The sequence below is a fragment of the Haplochromis burtoni genome, unplaced genomic scaffold (genome assembly GCF_018398535.1).
Source record: "Haplochromis burtoni strain Fernald_Lab_line unplaced genomic scaffold, NCSU_Asbu1 Contig_491, whole genome shotgun sequence".
NCBI classification, from domain to species: domain Eukaryota; kingdom Metazoa; phylum Chordata; class Actinopteri; order Cichliformes; family Cichlidae; genus Haplochromis; species Haplochromis burtoni.
Window position 1 is genome coordinate 279,238 of NW_024582852.1, and position 19,817 is coordinate 299,054.

General features: G+C 40.2%; 2 protein-coding genes across 6 annotated transcripts; both read left to right on the forward strand.

Moving 5' to 3' along the window:
• Positions 1-1,938: 1,938 nt before the first annotated feature.
• glrx2 (glutaredoxin 2) lies at positions 1,939-8,337 on the forward strand. 5 transcript variants are annotated; one of them, XM_005946693.3, is made up of 4 exons: positions 1,939-1,967; positions 3,116-3,182; positions 4,482-4,658; positions 7,750-8,312. In XM_005946693.3, the coding sequence occupies exons 2-4, from the start codon at positions 3,117-3,119 to the stop codon at positions 7,912-7,914; spliced, it is 408 nt and encodes a 135-aa protein (XP_005946755.2). In that variant the 5' UTR covers positions 1,939-1,967; position 3,116; the 3' UTR covers positions 7,915-8,312. The 5 variants fall into 5 exon arrangements, with proteins under 5 accessions (XP_005946755.2, XP_014184523.1, XP_005946757.1 ...); XM_014329037.2 differs by having other exon boundaries at positions 1,942-1,989; XM_005946695.3 differs by having other exon boundaries at positions 1,946-2,176; positions 7,750-8,322.
• Positions 8,338-9,101: 764 nt separating this feature from the next.
• Positions 9,102-19,643, forward strand: uchl5 (ubiquitin carboxyl-terminal hydrolase L5). Its single transcript, XM_005946700.3, has 11 exons — positions 9,102-9,304; positions 9,712-9,775; positions 9,852-9,957; positions 10,405-10,530; positions 11,828-11,889; positions 12,088-12,218; positions 12,475-12,538; positions 12,627-12,729; positions 18,559-18,672; positions 18,811-18,909; positions 19,536-19,643. Exons 1-11 carry the CDS (start codon positions 9,229-9,231, stop codon positions 19,578-19,580), a joined length of 990 nt encoding a protein of 329 aa, XP_005946762.1. The 5' UTR covers positions 9,102-9,228; the 3' UTR covers positions 19,581-19,643.
• The last annotated feature ends 174 nt before the right edge of the window (positions 19,644-19,817 follow it).

A 19,817-nucleotide genomic window follows, 5' to 3' on the forward strand; every position in this document is an offset into this window, starting at 1 on the left:
TAACACAGCAAATGTTTCCCATTTTGCTGTTACAGTTAATCCTGAATTAACTCCTCCTCCCTCTCCTGTGTTTGAAGAGGGAGGGGGAACAGAAATCTTTGAGGATATAAAAGAAGCCATGCATCCACGCCAGGTTTCATGGCTGTGCTCTACAAACAGAGTGTGAGACGGGAAGAATATTATAGTGTCTTTCCGCTGATTTCTTTGCAAACATCCCAGGTTGCATCTTTTTTGGCTTCAGATTTATTGGTAATCTCAAGGCATTTGCAGTATTTTAGAGAGAAGGTCAATAATTCCTCTACATGCAAGCACCTTGTGACAGTGGGGAGGAAACCCAGTGATGATGGTTCTCTGCTTCAGCAGGTTAAGGTAGTGAGGAGTAGAAATGGGCAGAGAGGAGAGCAAAGGGAAAGCTGTGTATTTAAGGTAGCCACACTATTGGATGAGCATCTCTGACAGTGCTGTGTTGCTGTTGTTCCGACATCATAAATGATGTCGTTCTGGAAACAAGGTTATTAGAGTTCACTTAAACTAAATAAAAAACAAATGCAACATTGTTCAAAGCTTCTTCAGACTGACATATACCACCCTGGTCATTCTACCTATAACAAACACATTTTTAGCAAGTAAATCAAATAGATAAAAATCAAATGCAATTTAAAAAAAAGAAGAAAAAAAAAAAGGCAAACCCACACTAAATGACACTAAAGTAAAATGAAAACAGCAGATTTCCAGGAAGAGCACAGCAACTGACCAATCATGCTTTCATGATGTAATCACTTTGAGACTAAGTTTTCCTACATGGCCCTGGAGAAAGATCAGACTGCAGCACACAGTTAATGACTATATTTCCGTCATGGTTGTTATTAACAATATTACATTTTACCACTTCTGTCAGAATATGCTGCTGTTCTTTTAAGCTGAATACAAACGCCTGTGCTTTTGAGCACTATCATGTTCAGTGGGGTTTGAAAGCGTGCGACCAGCATGGCACTAAAGCTACACTACAATTATCAGGAGACAAGGGAGCAAAAACTAACATAACAAATACAAAGCAAAACTTTTTGCTACAAAAATAGTATGTTACGCCTTCCCAACTGATTCAACTAAAGACATTGAAACAAATGATGTGTTTTTGCAACAGGGTGTTAGTAACAAAGTGCCTAAAGATTAAATTTAAAATTAGTTCTTCGCTAAGTTGTGTGTTCTGTCAAGAAAACATTGGTTCATCTCTTGATGCTAGAATGAGTCATAGGTCAGTCATAGGTTAAATGAGTGTGTTTATCTGAAACAACAGAGCATAGTAAAGCATCCCAAAAAATACATGTTGCAAAATGTATTAAATTCCTTCTTCAGAAAGCTAAAGTTATAAATGTAAATGGTATTGTAATAAAAAAAAACATATTTATATTAAGCAGGGCTGTCAAACTCATTTAAAATTGTGGTTCAGGCACAGCCCACTCTCATCTTAAGTGGACCTGACCAGTGAAACTTCATGACAAATGTGTAAAATTACAAAAAATTGTTCTAACAGTTCATTATACAGATAATAAACTTAAAGTTTTTGTTTATTTACCATGGACTCACTAGTAATGGAAAAACGGGGGACTTTCCTGTAATTTAATTGTTTATCTGTTAGTTGCAGTGGGACAGGCAGTTAAAAATTAAAAATCTATGCACGCCTCCACATTTTTTAAAGCTGTCCATTGGTCCAGATTTGGAGCCTTTGCCCGATCAATTCTGGCCCCCGAGCCTTACATTTGCCCTAAAGCTCAAATGACATATAATGTAATTTAATTTACCAAATGATGTATTCTTTATGAAAAAATGATACCGCCATTAAAGGATTACACTGCTATTTTAACTGTACTTAAAGACTGCTTTATAGTTTGTTTGTATTTTTTTAATTCGAGCGTTACATTCACGCTGCGACTTGCGTCAGAAACTACTTCCGGTGTCCACGTAAGGTAGGCATCAGGCGTAAACAGTGTAAGTATCGTGCTATAGTAAGTGTATAGCATCTGGCAGGGCTAGTGTAGCCTCAGAACGGCCCCTACACTAATCTTATGTTTTATCCAGGGCAAAGACGTAATTGTTTTGTTGCGGTGTGCTCTGTCTTCGCCATGTTTTTTCACGCAGGATGTCTTCGTAGTTTGCTATGGACCGGCTGTCGAAGGTCATTCTCACTTGTTTGACTATAGCAACTAGCTGTCGATCTGAAAAATCACCCCCACACCAAATTTATAAAGAAATATTCCTCTGCTTGGTAACGTAAGCAAATAATACTACATGGGTGGACAACATTGCCCGCTCCCAGGAGCTCATAATTCTTGTTAATTCACTCCCGCATGCTGCATGCTTTACCGTCTGTCATCATAACTTCCCGTGATTTAACATGAAATTAATTTTAAATTACTTTCTCATTAACAAATACACCTATTCGCGGCCTTTTGATCAAAAGGATCCTTCTGAGAAATTCGGCATACTTAATGTAAATTAACTTTACATTATTGCTTTAAATATCAGTCTTTATCCCCGGCGTGCCGGCTGTTATCAGCGTTAGCAAACGCTACCTATACAATCTTAACTCGATTAAGCGGTGGTAGCTAAGCATAAGAAACGATAAAAATGGCACTAAAAGATATGCCGATTATAAAAGGAGGCGGTCACTTTTCATTTAACATACAGAGCCACGTTTTATGGAGCGTTGTTAGTTTGTTATTGCCGTGCCGCCGGCTCAGTGTTGCCAGATCCTGATGGTGTTTGGCGTGTCTTGACCAGTGCCAATGAGAAGCGAGTGCAGTGCTAATCCTGGATTACCAAGCGCACGAACCTTACTGCAGTTTAAAACCAGCGGCACAAGTGAATATTAAAATTGACCTACAGTAAACATGGTTATAATCAGAGCAGCAGTTATCCTTCAGTTAGATCTTATTTTGATGGCTCTGATATGTCCTCTCTTCGTCTCTTCCTTTCACATCTTCAGCTTCGTCTATGGACCTCTGCCTGCTTCTTGTGTGTCAGTTAATTCCACTTGATTCACAAGATCAGCACTGGACCAGTTGCCTCAAACACTGCATTTTATAATCATGTGAGTGTGATTTTTCTTTTCCAGAATGGGGAATTTAACCTCCTCCCATCCAAGGGGTCTGTCCAGCACTGCCTGTTTACAGTACGTTCAGGTAAGACCTGCTACATACAAGCAGTTTGTTACTTTGCTGGGTATGGTAGCGTGCAGTGGGTCTTTGTGTAACTTGTTTTCAGTTGTGCAGGTCTCACAGGCTTATGTATTTTTTTTATGGATACACAACCATGACATATTCTGTCTGATTCAATACATGTTTTACCTGAAGACTTTTGAATTAAACATATGTCATGCAGCACACCTAGAAGTGAAATGTGTGAATACACGTGTTCACAAACAAATATAAATAAATCTGTGACAAGGCCCTGTAATGTTTCAGGGGTATGCCTATCTTCTGTAGACTGCATGAAAATGGGTGTAAGGTCTGGGTCTGAAAAGTGAAGCCTTAAATCTGCATTCTTTTTAAGTGCCACCAGGGGGCGGTATGCGTGGCTGCAGAAACTGAAGGTACTGCAGAAATTTATGAGGAAAACTGGCTCTAATTTAGTAAATTATGGTCATTCATCTTGTGCGGCTGCATTTTACATACTTGCCTCTATTATAGGTGTTATATCGGTCCATTACACAGTAGTCAGTCAACAAATCTTTCCATTAAATGACCTGAGTGTGATTACAAAGTGCACAACTGCATGCATCAAGATGCCTTGAGGTTTTCTTGTGCACATCAGTTTTACACTTCTCCAGATCAGTCGCTCTGTGGTATCAGAGCATGTCATCTTGTCAGTGGCATGTTTAACTTTGAAGGCGGTCTGCTTATGAGTGGAGGTGACATCCTAAAATCCATTAAGACACCACCGACTCATCAATAATTAGAAATGTGTTTTAGCCACATGAAGAATGAGCAATCTTTTAGAAACTTCTTAACTTTAAAACAAAGTCTTGTGCATTCAAATTGACTGCATCCTTAAACTTAAAGGCCTTTGCATTCAGGTGTTCCAAACAGGAAAAAATTCAAATAAAACTGGTGGTTAATCAGAATTCTTTCTACATCTGTTGACTATATCCCAGCTAAAGCTATAGATCTGTGGTTACTGACGTTACCTCCTTTACCAGCTTACCCTAAAGTGAGTAGAGCAGACAACACTCTGGTGATGAATCATCAATCTGCTAGAAAGAATGCAAAGAGGAGGAGCCGTCCTCATGCTGGTGTAGAAATGTGCTTGTTGCCCTCAAAAAGGAAGCCGTGAAACTTCCACCATAATTCTGCAATTGGGTCTCTGCCCGAAGTGGAGATAAAATCCTTCTCGCCCTTCACCAACTTGATTCCTGCTATGCTGAAGCTGTTTCTGGACTCCACACTCATAACTAAGTATTCTAATTGTGTCTGCCCTTTCAGGATGTGGTGTCACAGAACTGTGTTGTGATATTTTCCAAGACCACCTGCCCATATTGTAAAATGGCCAAAAACGTCTTCAACGAAATTGGCGCAACCTACAAAGTGATTGAACTGGATGAGCACAATGACGGGCGGAGTCTGCAAGAGGCCCTAGCTCAGATGACCGGTGCCAGGACGGTAAGAAGGACCTCACCTTCGTGTGCTTTTTTTTTTTTTTTTAAGTAGAAGAAGAATCAAAACACACATCTCTGACAGCTTGTTTGTTCTGGCAGCTCTGCCTTCAAGTTAAATTTAGGTGGAGTTAACAAGCATCTTTGTTGGGGTTGCAGCCAAGATTGAGGACTTTATAGGCGCTCAGAATAGCTGACTCTGAGTCAGGATGAATCCCCATAGCAAGTCCCATCTTTTTACATCATAGCCTTTGCTCTGTTGCTCTTTAGTCAATTTCCAATATGCGAGAGTTCTGAAAACATGGAAACGAGGAAGGCTGTCCACACATGAACACTGTGCATTAAAACAATGAAGCTGAAAAACACATACATAGGCCGTCTGCTTTACCTTCAGGTGTATGCCACTGCAGCCTTGCTCATGTTCCCTGGCCTCAGCTTGAAAGCTATGAAAGTTGATAATGAATTTTATAATTCAAAATAGGAGCATCTCGACTCAGGGTCGCTGTTAGGGTATATATTTGTTTTGTTTTTTATCAGAGAATCAGCGTGTCCTTGTGCTCGTACACGTTATCTGTGAAGTGTTATCGAACCAGATGTTTCAAAGCCCATGTAACTAATAAAGAACAGTATGTAATTTAAATCACTCAATACTTTTATAGTCTAAATATTTAATCATTACATTTTCATGGCAAATTGAACAACATCTTGCTGCCCACCATCCACAAGGGGGCAGCAGCCCACATTTTGGGGCTCATCGATTTCAACAACTCCAGGGAGTGCAGAATTATTAGGCAAGTTGAATTTTTGAGGAATAATTTTATTATTGAACAACAACCATGTTGTCAATGAACCCAAAAAACTAATTAATATCAAAGCTGAATGTTTTTGGAAGTAGTTTTTAGTTTGTTTTTAGTTTTAGCTATTTTAGGGGGATATCTGTGTGTGCAGGTGACTATTACTGTGCATAATTATTAGGCAACTTAACAAAAAACAAATATATACCCATTTCAATTATTTATTTTTACCAGTGAAACCAATATAACATCTCCACATTCACAAATATACATTTCTGACATTCAAAAACAAAACAAAAACAAATCAGCGACCAATATAGCCACCTTTCTTTGCAAGGACACTCAAAAGCCTGCCATCCATGGATTCTGTCAGTGTTTTGATCTGTTCACCATCAACATTGCGTGCAGCAGCAACCACAGCCTCCCAGACACTGTTCAGAGAGGTGTACTGTTTTCCCTCCTTGTAAATCTCACATTTGATGATGGACCACAGGTTCTCAATGGGGTTCAGATCAGGTGAACAAGGAGGCCATGTCATTAGTTTTTCTTCTTTTATACCCTTTCTTGCCAGCCACGCTGTGGAGTACTTGGACGCGTGTGATGGAGCATTGTCCTGCATGAAAATCATGTTTTTCTTGAAGGATGCAGACTTCTTCCTGTACCACTGCTTGAAGAAGGTGTCTTCCAGAAACTGGCAGTAGGACTGGGAGTTGAGCTTGACTCCATCCTCAACCCGAAAAGGCCCCACAAGCTCATCTTTGATGATACCAGCCCAAACCAGTACTCCACCTCCACCTTGCTGGCGTCTGAGTGGGACTGGAGCTCTCTGCCCTTTACCAATCCAGCCACGGGCCCATCCATCTGGCCCATCAAGACTCACTCTCATTTCATCAGTCCATAAAACCTTAGAAAAACCAGTCTTGAGATATTTCTTGGCCCAGTCTTGACGTTTCAGCTTGTGTGTCTTGTTCAGTGGTGGTCGTCTTTCAGCCTTTCTTACCTTGGCCATGTGCTCTGAGTATTGCACACCTTGTGCTTTTGGGCACTCCAGTGATGTTGCAGCTCTGAAATATGGCCAAACTGGTGGCAAGTGGCATCTTGGCAGCTGCACGCTTGACTTTTCTCAGTTCATGGGCAGTTATTTTGCGCCTTGGTTTTTCCACACGCTTCTTGCGACCCTGTTGACTATTTTGAATGAAACGCTTGATTGTTCGATGATCACGCTTCAGAAGCTTTGCAATTTTGAGACTGCTGCATCCCTCTGCAAGATATCTCACTATTTTTGACTTTTCTGAGCCTGTCAAGTCCTTCTTTTGACCCATTTTGCCAAAGGAAAGGACGTTGCCTAATAATTATGCACACCTGATATAGGGTGTTGATGTCATTAGACCACACCCCTTCTCATTACAGAGATGCACATCACCTAATATGCTTAATTGGTAGTAGGCTTTCGAGCCTATACAGCTTGGAGTAAGACAACATGCATGAAGAGGATGATGTGGACAAAATACTCATTTGCCTAATAATTCTGCACTCCCTGTATGTCAAACTTGCAGCCCTTTGGCGTAAACTAGCACCTCCAAAAAGGCCAGTCTGGACGACTGGATCCAGTATTGCTGAGCATGAGGATGTATGCTGTCTTTTTCCTTTTAATTACAAAGTATCTTCTCTTTCTGTAATTCCATCCATTTTCTGCTACTTGTCCAGGTCTGGGTTGTGGGGGCAGCAGTCTAAGCACAGATGCCCAGGCCACCGTCTCCCCAGCCATCTCCTTCAGCTCTTGCAGCTGAGGCATTCCCAAGCCAGCCTAGAGAGATCTAATTTCTCAAGCATTGCCCAGGTCTGCCCCAGGGCCTCCTCCCGCTTGAAAAATGCCAAACAAACTCACTTAGAAGGCATCATAGTCAGGTGTCTGAACCACCTCAGGAGTAGTGGCTGTACTGTTAGTCCTTCCTGAATAACCAGGCTCCTCACCAGGGTCAGCGAGCCCTTGGAGGTGGCCCATTTCCTCTACTTGTATTCTTTAGATCACTAGCTGCTCCTACTTTAAGTTGTAAAAATTCATTAACAGCTCACACAGCTGTCAAGTTGGGGCCAAGAAAGAACACAAACAAACCTGGAACTACAAATAGACTGTGTGTGGGTCTTGAATGCAAAGACAGATTGGAGATGTGAGATGGCATATGAAACTTGGGGGAAAAAACCTAACCTAATCTGAAATTGTTGATCATTAGCAACTCATTCATAGCATGCTAAAGTCTGTATCCCCCTGACACCCTCCCCCCTCTTTTTTTCTCTGTTTAGGTCCCAAGAGTCTTTGTCAATGGCCATTGCATTGGGGGCGGGTCTGATACCAAACAGCTCCATCAGCAAGGAAAGCTGGTGCCTCTGATCGAGCAGTGTGCTTCCTGCTGTGCTGCCACGGGCTCTGAAGGCTCAGGCGCCAGACAGTTTGAGGCGGCCAAATGACTAACCGTTCTTACGGTTTTTATCAATGCACCACTTATCACATGCTTGCTTGAGCTCATGCTACAAGGTGTACATTGCTTGAGCATGACTATAGTATTTATGCATCAAAGTGCGGTGGATACTTGATGTAAAAATACATTTTCATCCAGGGATGTACATTATTATGATAATGATGATGATATTGTTTTTAATATTATTGTTATGGCCTCTGTGTAAAGCGTGGGATTGCTGTATTACTCGTACAGCACTTGTACATGTTTGTTTTATTGAACAATATTACACTTCACTGAACTGTGAACATCTTGATGTATTGATTCTACCTTAGCCGTTGGTTTTTATTTCAGGTAACTTTTCATATTTTTCAAGAGCAAAAGAGGTACACTTTGTAAAAATATGCAGAGTATTGTGCTGTTATTTGCATAAAATGTGAATAAATTTAGTAATTTGTGTATTTTTTTTTTACAGTTGTCCTATTGCTTTCTACCACCCCTAAGCAGTCGCGGGGGATTGCTGCCCGTTCCTGGTTCTGCCAGGGGTTTCTTCCTGTTAAAAGGGTTTTTTTTCTCTTCCTACTGTCCCCAAGTACTTGCTCAAAGAGGGGTAATTGATTTTTGAGGTTTTCACTGTATTATTGTAGGGTATTTTCCTTATAGTAGAAAGTGCCTTGAGGCGACTGCTCTTATGATTTTTGCTATATAAATAAAACACAATTGAACTGAAGTAGACTGATAAGAAATCCTGTTACAAATATACGCATTATGGACAATCTTTAGGTCACGCCAACATTAAGAAGTTCCTGAATCTTTGACTTTAGAGCTAGACATTGAATTCATTAAATTAGTAAATAATAATTACTACAAAAAATAGAGTGAATAATGATTTTCACATATTAAATATGAAGGAAATTCCGTTATAAAGTCGCAATGTGTCCCTTCTACAAAGGGCGCTCCATATGTCAATGCTTCACCTCACATGAGGGCGGGTACTGGTTGCCGTGCCGGGAGAAAGAGATTGTTTTTATTATTTCTATATTTGTTTTTATGCATTTATTTTTTTTAAACAATGTAGTTACGGATGTTGTTAATAGAATGTTAGTAATCGAATTTTTTTTTTCTTTGCCAATTACACCATTCCCGTGCGTTGTACGCTCTGAAACAAAACGCGCGCAACCATCGCGTCCACATTGCGCCGCATCACGGTGAGGTCATTGTCGTGCTGCGGTTAAATTAGCCTGGCTAACGGGAGCAGTGCACTGCTAAGCTATTAGCATTTCGTTTATGTGTGCTGTAGGCTGAATAAGTAACAGTGTGAAGGATGTCTGGAAGTGCAGGAGAGTGGTGTCTCATGGAGAGCGACCCCGGGGTTTTCACGGAGCTCATAAAAGGTTTCGGTGAGTGACTCGTAGGGTGACGCTAGCGGCTCATTGAATGTAACGTGTCTGTCTCGACAAGCTAGCTAGGTGGTTAACTGGAAACAATAAAGCTAACAATAGCTTCCAAATTGCTACTTCTTACTTTTGTATTGCAACAGGAAAAAATTTTACATACTGTGCATCTTTATTACACCTTAATGATGAATGATTTGCTTGTAATAATTGGGTCGCTACTTTAATTTGGCGAGCTAAATAGCTAGCATTACTCAGCGTTCAAAACAACGCGCGTGAAAGCAACCCCTTTGACATGTGTCGTGCATTCTCAGCTGTCAGACTACAAATGATTTCTCTCCGTTAATTAATGGTTACTTGAACGGTAATTAGCAATGTAAATAAATGTTCGCTGCTTCACTTGTCATTGTCAGGCTGCAGAGGAGCCCAGGTTGAAGAGATATGGAGTATGGAGCCAGAGAACTTTGAAAACTTGAAGTATGTTCATCTACACCTCTTATCTTGCATGCCTCTGCTAAAGACAGGTCTTTTTAATGTATGTGTTTTGTTACAGACCCGTTCACGGGTTGATTTTCCTGTTTAAGTGGCAGCCTGGTGAAGAGCCAGCAGGATCAATTGTCCAGGATTCAAGACTTGATCACATCTTCTTTGCCAAGCAGGTACTCCTAGCATTACAATTAATATCCCTGTGTTCATTTAGATGCATTTGACTCACTATCTTCACTGCAGAAGCAATGCATTTTCCAGTTAGTTAGTGTTGGTGGCGCTTACCAGACGAGAAATGAAGTGGCTCTGCAAAAGGCTCTAGTTCATGCACATTGGAAAATGAATGAGATAATAAATTGCAGCACATCTTACTTGGCTGGATAAATCTCACTAAGCCCACACCAAAGGATGCTGCTCCTCAGTGTAAAAAAAAATATATATATATATATATATCTTGAGATACCTGATCTGCAGAAAATGTTTAAAGTTATATTTTTTTGTTAAATGTTTATGTTCATTATGTTTATGATCAACATGCAGATCCCACTTCCAGTCTCGTGTCATAGTTTGTTTTTAATTGGTCTATTTATTTTGTGCCTCTCTGATCTGTGTGTTTTCAGGTCATTAACAACGCTTGTGCCACCCAGGCCATCATCAGCGTTTTGCTCAACTGCTCTCATCCTGACATGTTGCTCGGCGATACGCTGACGGAGTTCAGAGAGTTTTCACAGAGTTTTGATGCAGCTGTACGTCAATGGTATTTTTGTCTCAAATCCAAATTTAAAAAATAAATAAAAAAGGAAGGGGAAAAATCTAACCGAAAAATAGATTTCAAGACATTTTATTATTTTATACATTTTATGAGATGGCTCAGCCATCTGTCCTTCAGATTGTCATGAGAACCATACTGACTCAGTATAGTTTGTTTTTTTTGTTGTTGTTGTTGTTGTTTTAGGGTTTGTTTTTTTTATCGCATAAAGAGGAAAAAAGAAAACATTTTCAGCAGCATTGTAGTGTAGCGGTTAGCACTGTTGCCTCACAGCAAGCTAGTCCTAGGTTTGAACAGCCATCGCGCACCCAGGGCTTTTTGGTGTGGAGCTCTTTTTTTCTGTGCAAGTTCTCCCCTGGCGCCCTGGTTTCCTCCCACAGTTCAAAGGCATGTGTGGGTTTGGGTCATGTGTGATTCTAAATTGGCAGTAAGTGGGAATGTGAGCGTAAATGATTGTCAGTCTTGTGACAGTCTGGTGACCTGTCCTGGGCATAGATAGCTTTTTAGCTAGCCTTTCACGCTATGAGAGCCGGGATAAGCAAATATTTTTGTTAGGAAGCCTTAGCTATTCGAAGCACTTAAGATTACAAGCCACATTTTACCCATGTATACATCGGTTTGCACTCTAGACTCTGAGCGCTCACACCCATGCATGTCTGTGGATTGTGGGGGGAAAATGAATACCCAACCACACTGAGAAGATGCAGACTCCACAAAGAGAAATCCCAGCTAATCCACAGACTAGATTAGGAGTTATTCATGGACCACAGCAGTATTCTTGGGCAAGATTCATTTATTGGAGTCTTAGTGTTGGATAGAAAGCACATAGACAAGGGAAAGAAACACTTGTAGAATGAGACATGTTGTATAAAACACTCAAGTTGAGTATAAAAGTGCTACATAAGAACCAGTCCATTTACCATTTTAAAGATGTTAACTCATTAGCCTCTATCATTGTCAAAGTTCATGCATTTGTAACAAAGATCAGTTCAAAATTCAATGAGATCTGAGGATTATGTTTTTAATTGTATACGGACCTTGACCTCTATATACAGACATGGGAAGGCTCGGCGGCTCCGCAATCATGTTGACACATTGTTCTAATGAACAGTAGCATCAGTCGGTTTATTATATGTACTATACGTTGGTAGCAGTCAGTAATATAATAATTTACTGTAATGACTTGTTAACAAACTATTTAAACACATGATGAGAAAAGAATTAAGTGGTGTCTTGTGACGACCCGTAAAATCAGCATCTTCTCCTCTCCTCAGATGAAAGGTTTGGCTCTCAGCAACTCAGAAGTGATCCGACAAGTTCACAACAGCTTTGCCAGGTGAGGCTCTGCTCCTGTCATTTCCAGCTGGGGAAGATGAAAAATAAAAGAGATTGGTCGATTTGTTTGTCAGTGGACGAGTGTGCCTTTTTTGTAAGACGGGCAAATGTGAGAGTCACTTCTGTTCTGTCCTGCATCCTCGCTTGCTCGATAATTTGTGTATGAGGTTTTTTGTAATTGTGTTTTTTGCGTTTGCAGACAGCAAATGTTTGAATTTGATGCAAAGTCTTCGGCGAAGGACGAGGACGCATTCCACTTTGTGAGCTACGTTCCTGTAAATGGCAGGCTATATGAGCTGGACGGGCTTCGAGAGGGGCCGATCGACCTGGGTAAGCAGAAAAATGTCCTTTGTTATTTTTTTTCATTATGGTTTTAACAGCTTAGTACAAACTGACAGTTTAATGTTTAAAGTCCCTCGGTGTGCAGCCCTGCTGTGCACAGCTGATTTTTGTCTTCTTGGCTGTGCTCCATTCCTCATAAAGCTGCCTGTTTTTTATGATGATGTAGAGTGTGTGCTTGGGGTTAGTGCAGGTGTCAGTGTATGCGCTATTATTTATTTATTTTTTCCTTTTTTTTTGTCACCAGGTGCATGCAACCAGGATGACTGGATCAGCGCAGTCCGCCCTGTGATTGAGAAAAGAATACAGAAGTAAACATTGTGTGTTGTACATGTATTTCACGAACGGCTTGCGTTAACCAGGTACTTTGTAATTACACGTCATTGTTTCCTTCTTCAGGTACAGTGAGGGAGAGATCCGGTTCAACCTAATGGCCATCGTGTCTGACAGAAAAATGATATATGAGAGGAAAATTGCGGAGCTCCAGGCCCAGCTTACTGAGGTGAGAGGCAGTGAAAGGGGTTGAATCCAGTGAAGACGTGACAGAGAATCATTTTTTATTCTGTTGCTTTCTGCCTCTGAGGCAACCTGTATAATGCGTCAGCAGCTTTCAAAAGTTGGAGATCATAAAGCTCTGCTACACTGGAAGTGAAGAGAAAGAAAGAAATGAGGCAAGAAATGTTTTGTGGACTTCATCTATTCCTTTTTTTTTTTTTCCCATAAGTAATACGATGGGTCAGAGAGGGACTCGAATGTCTGTCATGTTGATGGACAGGGTTGTAAAAATTCTGTCATCTCATTTAACTTAATAACATTGCAATTTCAAACCCAGCTGAACCAAAATAACATGCAGAACAGAGTCCGTTTATGGGGATATGCAACCGAAACAGACTGCACATGTGTCATGTTGTTATTACAACAGGCAAAAATGGACTGAAGCACGGTGCTTGCTTGAATATAAACAAATATAGCAGGGATGTTGCTGCAGAGGAAATTAGGGGTGGGCGGTAGAAACGGTAGAAACGATATAAATTTGGCCAATGGTAGAGATTTTTACTCTACCGCGATAGCGCATGTTGATGGTGTCATCAAGCTGCGCCTGTTTTGGTTGAAAGCATCGCAGCGGCTGCAAACAACATCATCTGCAAATTATGCCGGGCGACAGTCATAGCAAAGACACAAAGCACTTTTGGAATATGAGGAAAGCCAAAAACTGCGCTTCCTCCACTTCCCTACCATTGATTCATTAATGCTGAATTCTCTTGCAGCCGCTCTATTCCCGTGTTGTTGCAGTATATTAATGACTAACCTCGTTTTTTTTGGATGGATTATCTCAGTTGTTCTCCTGACTGAAGTTTGGTCCGTTTATAGCCCCTAACCACCAGAAACCCTCACGTTTACTTTTATCGAGTGGAAAAAAACTTAGCGTTCATCCTTCAGCTTCACTGTGCTAATGTTATGCTAACATAGCTGTGTCGCTAGCGATCACGTAGGACATCATTATATACCATCTAGCCCAACTTCAGTAACCCTACAAACGTCACTGCTTAGTTTTCTGTCTTAATTTATGTTGGAAGTGATAGCAGAGCTGTATGGGCTCAAAATGTGGTCATAAATATTTTGTACTTGTAAAAAAGATTTGTATGTGTAAAAAAGATTTCTATGTGTAAAAAAAGATTTGTGTGTGCGTAAAAAAGATTTGTATGTGTAGAAAAAAAACCCTGCAAGTTACAAGTACGGATTTTGACCCTATTTTTCTTCCTTTCATCTGATTGGTCAATGTCATGTCAATCACAAATGTAACAATCCAATCAGAGAACAGATGGGTTTGGCTGTCGAGGGGCGCTTTTTTTGAACTGCAGGTCTTTGAAGGGAATAAATGCCCTTTTACATGCCAACCCAGCGTTTTCCTTCATCACCACGAAGGAAAACAGTCTGTGGTCGTCCGAGTTTGGTGATTTTTGTGTCACAGGTCTACGTGTTTAATACAGGGACTTCCACAGCCTTTTCAACAGCGCTGCGGACCGCGGGGTGGGGGCGGGCAGTGTTTTGGAAATGACAGTCTTCATTACAAAGCTTTCTTCGTTATGAATTAGCATACATGTTTTTATTGAACATTTGAAGAACCAGCAAAAAAAACAAACTCTTGTAGAGGACATAAAGTCAGAGATAGAAAAGACAAGGAGCAGGTGCATCTAGTACAGGTAGAGCTGCTGCAAAAACCCACAGAGCCCAGCAGCCAGCGTAACAAATTCTGGATCCTTTGCTTTTAGTTAGCAGTTAGCATTAGCAGCGTATCCTGCATCCGATGTGAAAGGACTTTTATGCTGCGCACTGTGACTCACAGCAATGGTCCTGGGTCAGCCCTGACTTTGTGTTAAACTAATCCTAAAGTAATAATGTTATTTCTAACCACTGATATACCACAACTTTTTCCTTTCAACAGCTACTGAAAGTTAGGGGACCTAGCTGCTATCGGATATTTATATAGCGATCCTCCAGCTTCAAACGGTATCACCCTTCAAGGACCTGCAGTTCAAAAAAGCGCCCCTCCGACAGCCAAACCCATCTGTTCTCTGATTGGATTGTTACATTTGTGATTGACATGACATTGACCAATCAGATGAAAGGAAGAAAAATAGGGTCAAAATCCGTACTTGTAACTTGCAGGGGTTTTTTTTCTAAGTCCACACACAAATCTTTTTTACGCACACACAAATTCTTTTTACACATACAAATCTTTTTTACAAGTACAAAATATTTATGACCACATTTTGAGCCCATAGAGCTGTACGTTTTAATTTTTTTGGTTTTGGACCCAGATTACTCCACAAGGCTCCTGACAACGGCAGCCATAATGCTCCGACAATCCATCAGGTGGTGCAGCTTCGTAGCTTACCAAAGTCGTACTAAAACATTTTTGACAGATTTTTGAGTGCCGTGTACCACATAAAATCAGTTTGAGGTCAGTAAGCACAACCAGAATTCATACATAAGGCACACTGTCGATTTTTGAGAAAATTAAAGGATTTTAAATGTGCCTTATAGTGTGTAAAATACGTTATAGAGAAGAAAATAATATATCGCGATATATATCGTTACCGCACATGCTTCAAATTATACCATGATAGGGATTTTAGGCCATATCCCCCAGCCCTAGAGGAAATTCATTTGTCCCTCTTGTTTCAAAACAGCTGCCAAATGACCTCGAGAGAGGTTCTGAGCTCCATCTGAACCAACTTTCAAATGTACACTTCAAGTTTGAACTACAAAACATTCATAGCAGGGTATACTTTATTATTATTATTATTATTATTATTATTATTATTAGTCCTTTATTTATACAGGTAAAAAATGTCATTGAGATTAAAAATCTCATTTTCAAGAGAGACCTGGCTTCATGGCAACGAAAGTCAAAATACACATACCACATAAGTATATAACATTTAAAACAAATACAATATCCCATACCCATTTATATTCTTAATGCGGGAACGTTCTATAGATGTCCAAACGTTTGTATGGGCTAGCAACTACCTGTGAAACAAACGTAAATTCTCAGTCTTCTCAAACAGGAAACAGACTTTTGTTGCTCCGCCTCGGTGGAAAAGCTACATGTTTAAAAGCTTTTTAAAAAACTCACTTTTTATATGAACAAATAAATTGAGATAAATGTGTAACTGTACATACTTGTGATTAATTTCAAACTGAATTTCTGTTATTACTGTGGCCGACCTGCAGTACCATCATGTCCCACCAGGGGCCCCCAACGCACACCTTAAATCAGTGCTGAAATGATGGGACTGAAGTACTGAAAACGTTTTACCTTTTGAATGAATATACAAGCAGAACGGCTGTAGAGGGGGAGAAACAACCCTGTTAGGCTTACTGTGAAACAGAAGCTCTGTGGGCCACTTTGAGGCCCATCTATGTATTAGTACATAACGACAGCCTAACAGCTTTTTAAAATGGTAAAAGGAAAAGAAGCAAGCCGCTCTGAATTAAATTTAGGCTAAAGTCCGGCTGCGGATCTCTCCGTTCACTGCTAAGTTCTCCCTTCTCCTGTGTCACTTTTCCTTTTTTGGATGTGGAGCCCAAAGCTTGGGGAACGGAGCTTTTTGCCATTTATGTGTATACAGCCGTGCTCCCCACCACTGTCGAGGTTCAGGAAAGTTGAGACGATAAGGCAGGTGATGCAAACATTCACTTTTGTATCTATATAAGCTCGACATCAGTTATCATCAATGATGAATAAAAATGAAATGCCCACTGTTCATTTTCATATTCGTCTATTTTTTTTTTTTCTTTGCCCCCCATTATTAATTCAAAACCACAGTGAGCCACTGAAGATGAGCAGAGAGCACCATGTGGCTCTGGCTGTGGTTCAAGACTCCTTTTAGCTGTCGGTATTTATGCTCATTGGTTCAGGATCAGAGATTGCATCAAAAAGACAAGCGTGGAAAAGTTTTACATCGGCTGCTGGCTTACACGAGTAAAAACTAAAAGTTAACCCAACTTTTCAAACAACACAAGAACTGCATATCATCTTACAGTAATGGATACTCTGCTGAACATAACTGGCCTTTTCTCATTCCTTCTGATTAATAGTGAGACAGTCCCTTTTTTTAGTCTCTCTGCACAGAAATTTATTTTCTTAAAGCTTTTGAAGGCAAACATTTGTAGAAACTTGTTTCAGAAAAGGAGTTTAAGACTGTCTATGGCTGATCTTTACACTCTGACACTGGTTGAAATGTCAAACCTTATTCCACTGCTTGATAACGTATATTAGATAAAATATTGAGTTTACATGACCTGCCATGAGTGAAAGATTTCATATTTATGAAATCAATGGGATTTCATGTATATGAAAGGGGCTGCACAGATACATGAGCCAAACATGGATATCAGCTTATCAGCAAACTGCCTGACATTTATCTATCTGTTCACATTCAGTTAATGATTGGAAGTTTCGCAAAATCTGTGATTTGTAAAGGGTTAAGGATTTTAAGTCCCCGCTCCCCCCTTTTTAAGAGAGAGAATCTTTGAACTTCAAATTAAAATGAAAGAGTTGGAACAAATACAACTTGGCACCTTTTGCGCTGTTAGAAAGCGGCCTGTTTGTTGCTGTTTAGCTGACCTTTATTTAAATACAGTTCAGGCTAGGGCTGTGGGATATGACCAAAATCCCGATATAAGACATCTATCATCCCGATAATGATATAAATCACAAAAATTTAACATTTTCTGTAAATTCTGTGAATCTCGGGCAGCTCGACGTGCGTGAAGTGTTTCCAGCTGGGCGTCGTGTACCTGGAGTCGAGTGTTTTAACCGATGCATGAAACGATACATTTTTAGACATAAGTTGTAAAGGCCGCCGTTTTCTTCGAGTATTTATTACACAGCGGGCAAAAAGCTTGTTCTAACGTTTGAGTCTAAGGTTTATTTTTTTAGCACCTGACGACTATTTTATGCTTCTCATCCGTAAACATTCTGCAAACTCTTTCACGTGATTCAGTTTATTTTGAAAAGTCTCAACAGGATCTTGAGCTTTATTGTGAAAGGTTTATGTGGAAAACAAACAAGCGGACACGCGATGATGGTTTTACCATCGTTGTTGCTAACGACAACGCATAAAAACAGGCGCTTGTCTGTCTGTAGTGTGGTTATATTAAATATAAGAGAAAAAGAGAACTTTAAGAAATTAATATAGCCACTACAGTGACCATCAAAACAATGAAAAATATATTGCTGTAAACAGTTTATTTTGTGACACCACAAAACAAGCGATGGCGTAAAATGAAACGATAGACGTTTTTATATCGTCATCAGCTATATATCGTTATATGAACAGCCCTAGTTCAGGCTGGTCCTGCTGACTGATCAGAATAGCAGGGCGTAGGTTTGAGCTCTTTTTATTTGGGGTTTCAAAGTGGGGCCTGCCAGAGAAGAGCAGGTGTCTTAAGAGAGTGATGAAAGAAAGCTGGCCTCTCTCTGATTGAAAGCTTTAGGCCGTTGCCATGGTCCTGTGCACTGTTATGGGATGTTGCTGTAACTAACCACACCTAACATTCACAAAAGTTTTCTCAATGATGGGTGGAAGAATGTAAAAATGACTAAACATATTGTTCACTGCAGCTCATTATCTAGTGTCTTGCTTCTGTTAAGACTAATAAAATCGTTGCCTGTGTTATTTTTTCCATATCTTGGTGATTAAAGCCATTTGCAGAGCTTTAGCTGCTGCGTGCGTTTCATCTACTTATCATCACCGTTTTTTCTGAGTGCAAGTATTCAGTGAGTGGACGGAAACCTTCTCCCGCCTTCTGTTTCCAGGATGAACCAATGGACACAGACCAGAGCAGCACGTTCCTCAGCTCCATCCAGTCAGAGATTGCCAAGTACCAGCTCCTTATTGAAGAAGAAAATCAGAAACTAAAAAGATATAAGGTGGGTCTCTTCTTCAGTAATAATTTCATAATGTTGCATGTGATGTGTCTTACAGAAAGCCGGTCCATGAAGAAGTAATTCTCCTTCCAGAAAGATTGGTGGATGCGGATTTTTTATTATTATTTTTCTTTCTTACAGATTGAAAATATTCGACGAAAGCACAACTACCTTCCTTTCATCATGGAGCTGTTGAAGACGCTGGCAGAGTACCAGCAGTTAATACCTTTGGTGGAGAAGGTAATTTCCTCCCCACTTTCTCCAGCTTTCTACAGCCCTGTTTACTTTGAGCAGGCGAGTGTTCTCAGAAGACTCGAGTACTTTGACATTTTAAAACATTGTTCTTTTAACAAGCACATTATTTTAATTAATAAGCCGAGTGCTGCCAGCAGGTAGCTTTTATGAGCATTGGAGGAGTGATAATGAAATACCTTTTCTTAATGTGAAGGGTCTCTGTGAATTAAGAATTCCCTTTTGAGATTTTGGTGAGGGCATTTCTTCAAGAACACGCTGATTAGTGAAACTGTGTAGAAAGCCAGACTGTAATTGGCTTTTGTGTCCACTAGGGGGCAAACTTGATGTGAAAAGTAGGCGCTGTCTTTGAGTGAAGTAATTTCTGTTTATTAATACAGGACCTTTTCATGGGAAATAACTTTTCATTTCATTAATTGATTCCAACTGGACAACAAAAACAGAAAATAAATGTGTTTATTAATCTATTTGTAACTAGAGCATATGAGTTTAATTGTTGTGACTATGATAGTTTAATGGGAAATAACCAGAGGAATTATACAAAGAAATTACATGTGAAATGAGAAGGTCCTCCGTTGCTATTAATAAAAATGTCTCTGGGTTTGTTTCCCCAGGCAAAAGAGAAACAGAGTGCCAAAAAAGCCCAGGAGGCCAAGTGAACAAGAGCACACTATGATTTATACACACACACACGTCCATCCTGAACCCTACAGTCACACACACCCCACACACACACACACACACACACACACACTGTACCTGTCACATATGTATTAATGACCGAAGATGGTCTGCAGCACACTCTCACCATGGCAACCCATTAAACCATCCAGGACTGCCCTTCGGGTGTAGCCAAAAGACTGTCTGGCAAGGAAAAAAAGAAAAATCATGTGTCC

Coding starts and splice junctions, on each gene's coding strand:
- glrx2 (XM_042213868.1), top strand. CDS start 2,892: ATGGTTATAATCAGAGCAGCAGTTATCCTTCAGTTAGATCTTATTTTG. Junction 3,183..4,481: donor CCTGTTTACAGTACGTTCAG/GTAAGACCTGCT, acceptor CTGCCCTTTCAG/GATGTGGTGTCACAGAACTG. Junction 4,659..7,749: donor AGATGACCGGTGCCAGGACG/GTAAGAAGGACC, acceptor TTCTCTGTTTAG/GTCCCAAGAGTCTTTGTCAA.
- uchl5 (XM_005946700.3), top strand. CDS start 9,229: ATGTCTGGAAGTGCAGGAGAGTGGTGTCTCATGGAGAGCGACCCCGGG. Junction 9,776..9,851: donor GAGAACTTTGAAAACTTGAA/GTATGTTCATCT, acceptor GTTTTGTTACAG/ACCCGTTCACGGGTTGATTT. Junction 11,890..12,087: donor GTTCACAACAGCTTTGCCAG/GTGAGGCTCTGC, acceptor TTGCGTTTGCAG/ACAGCAAATGTTTGAATTTG.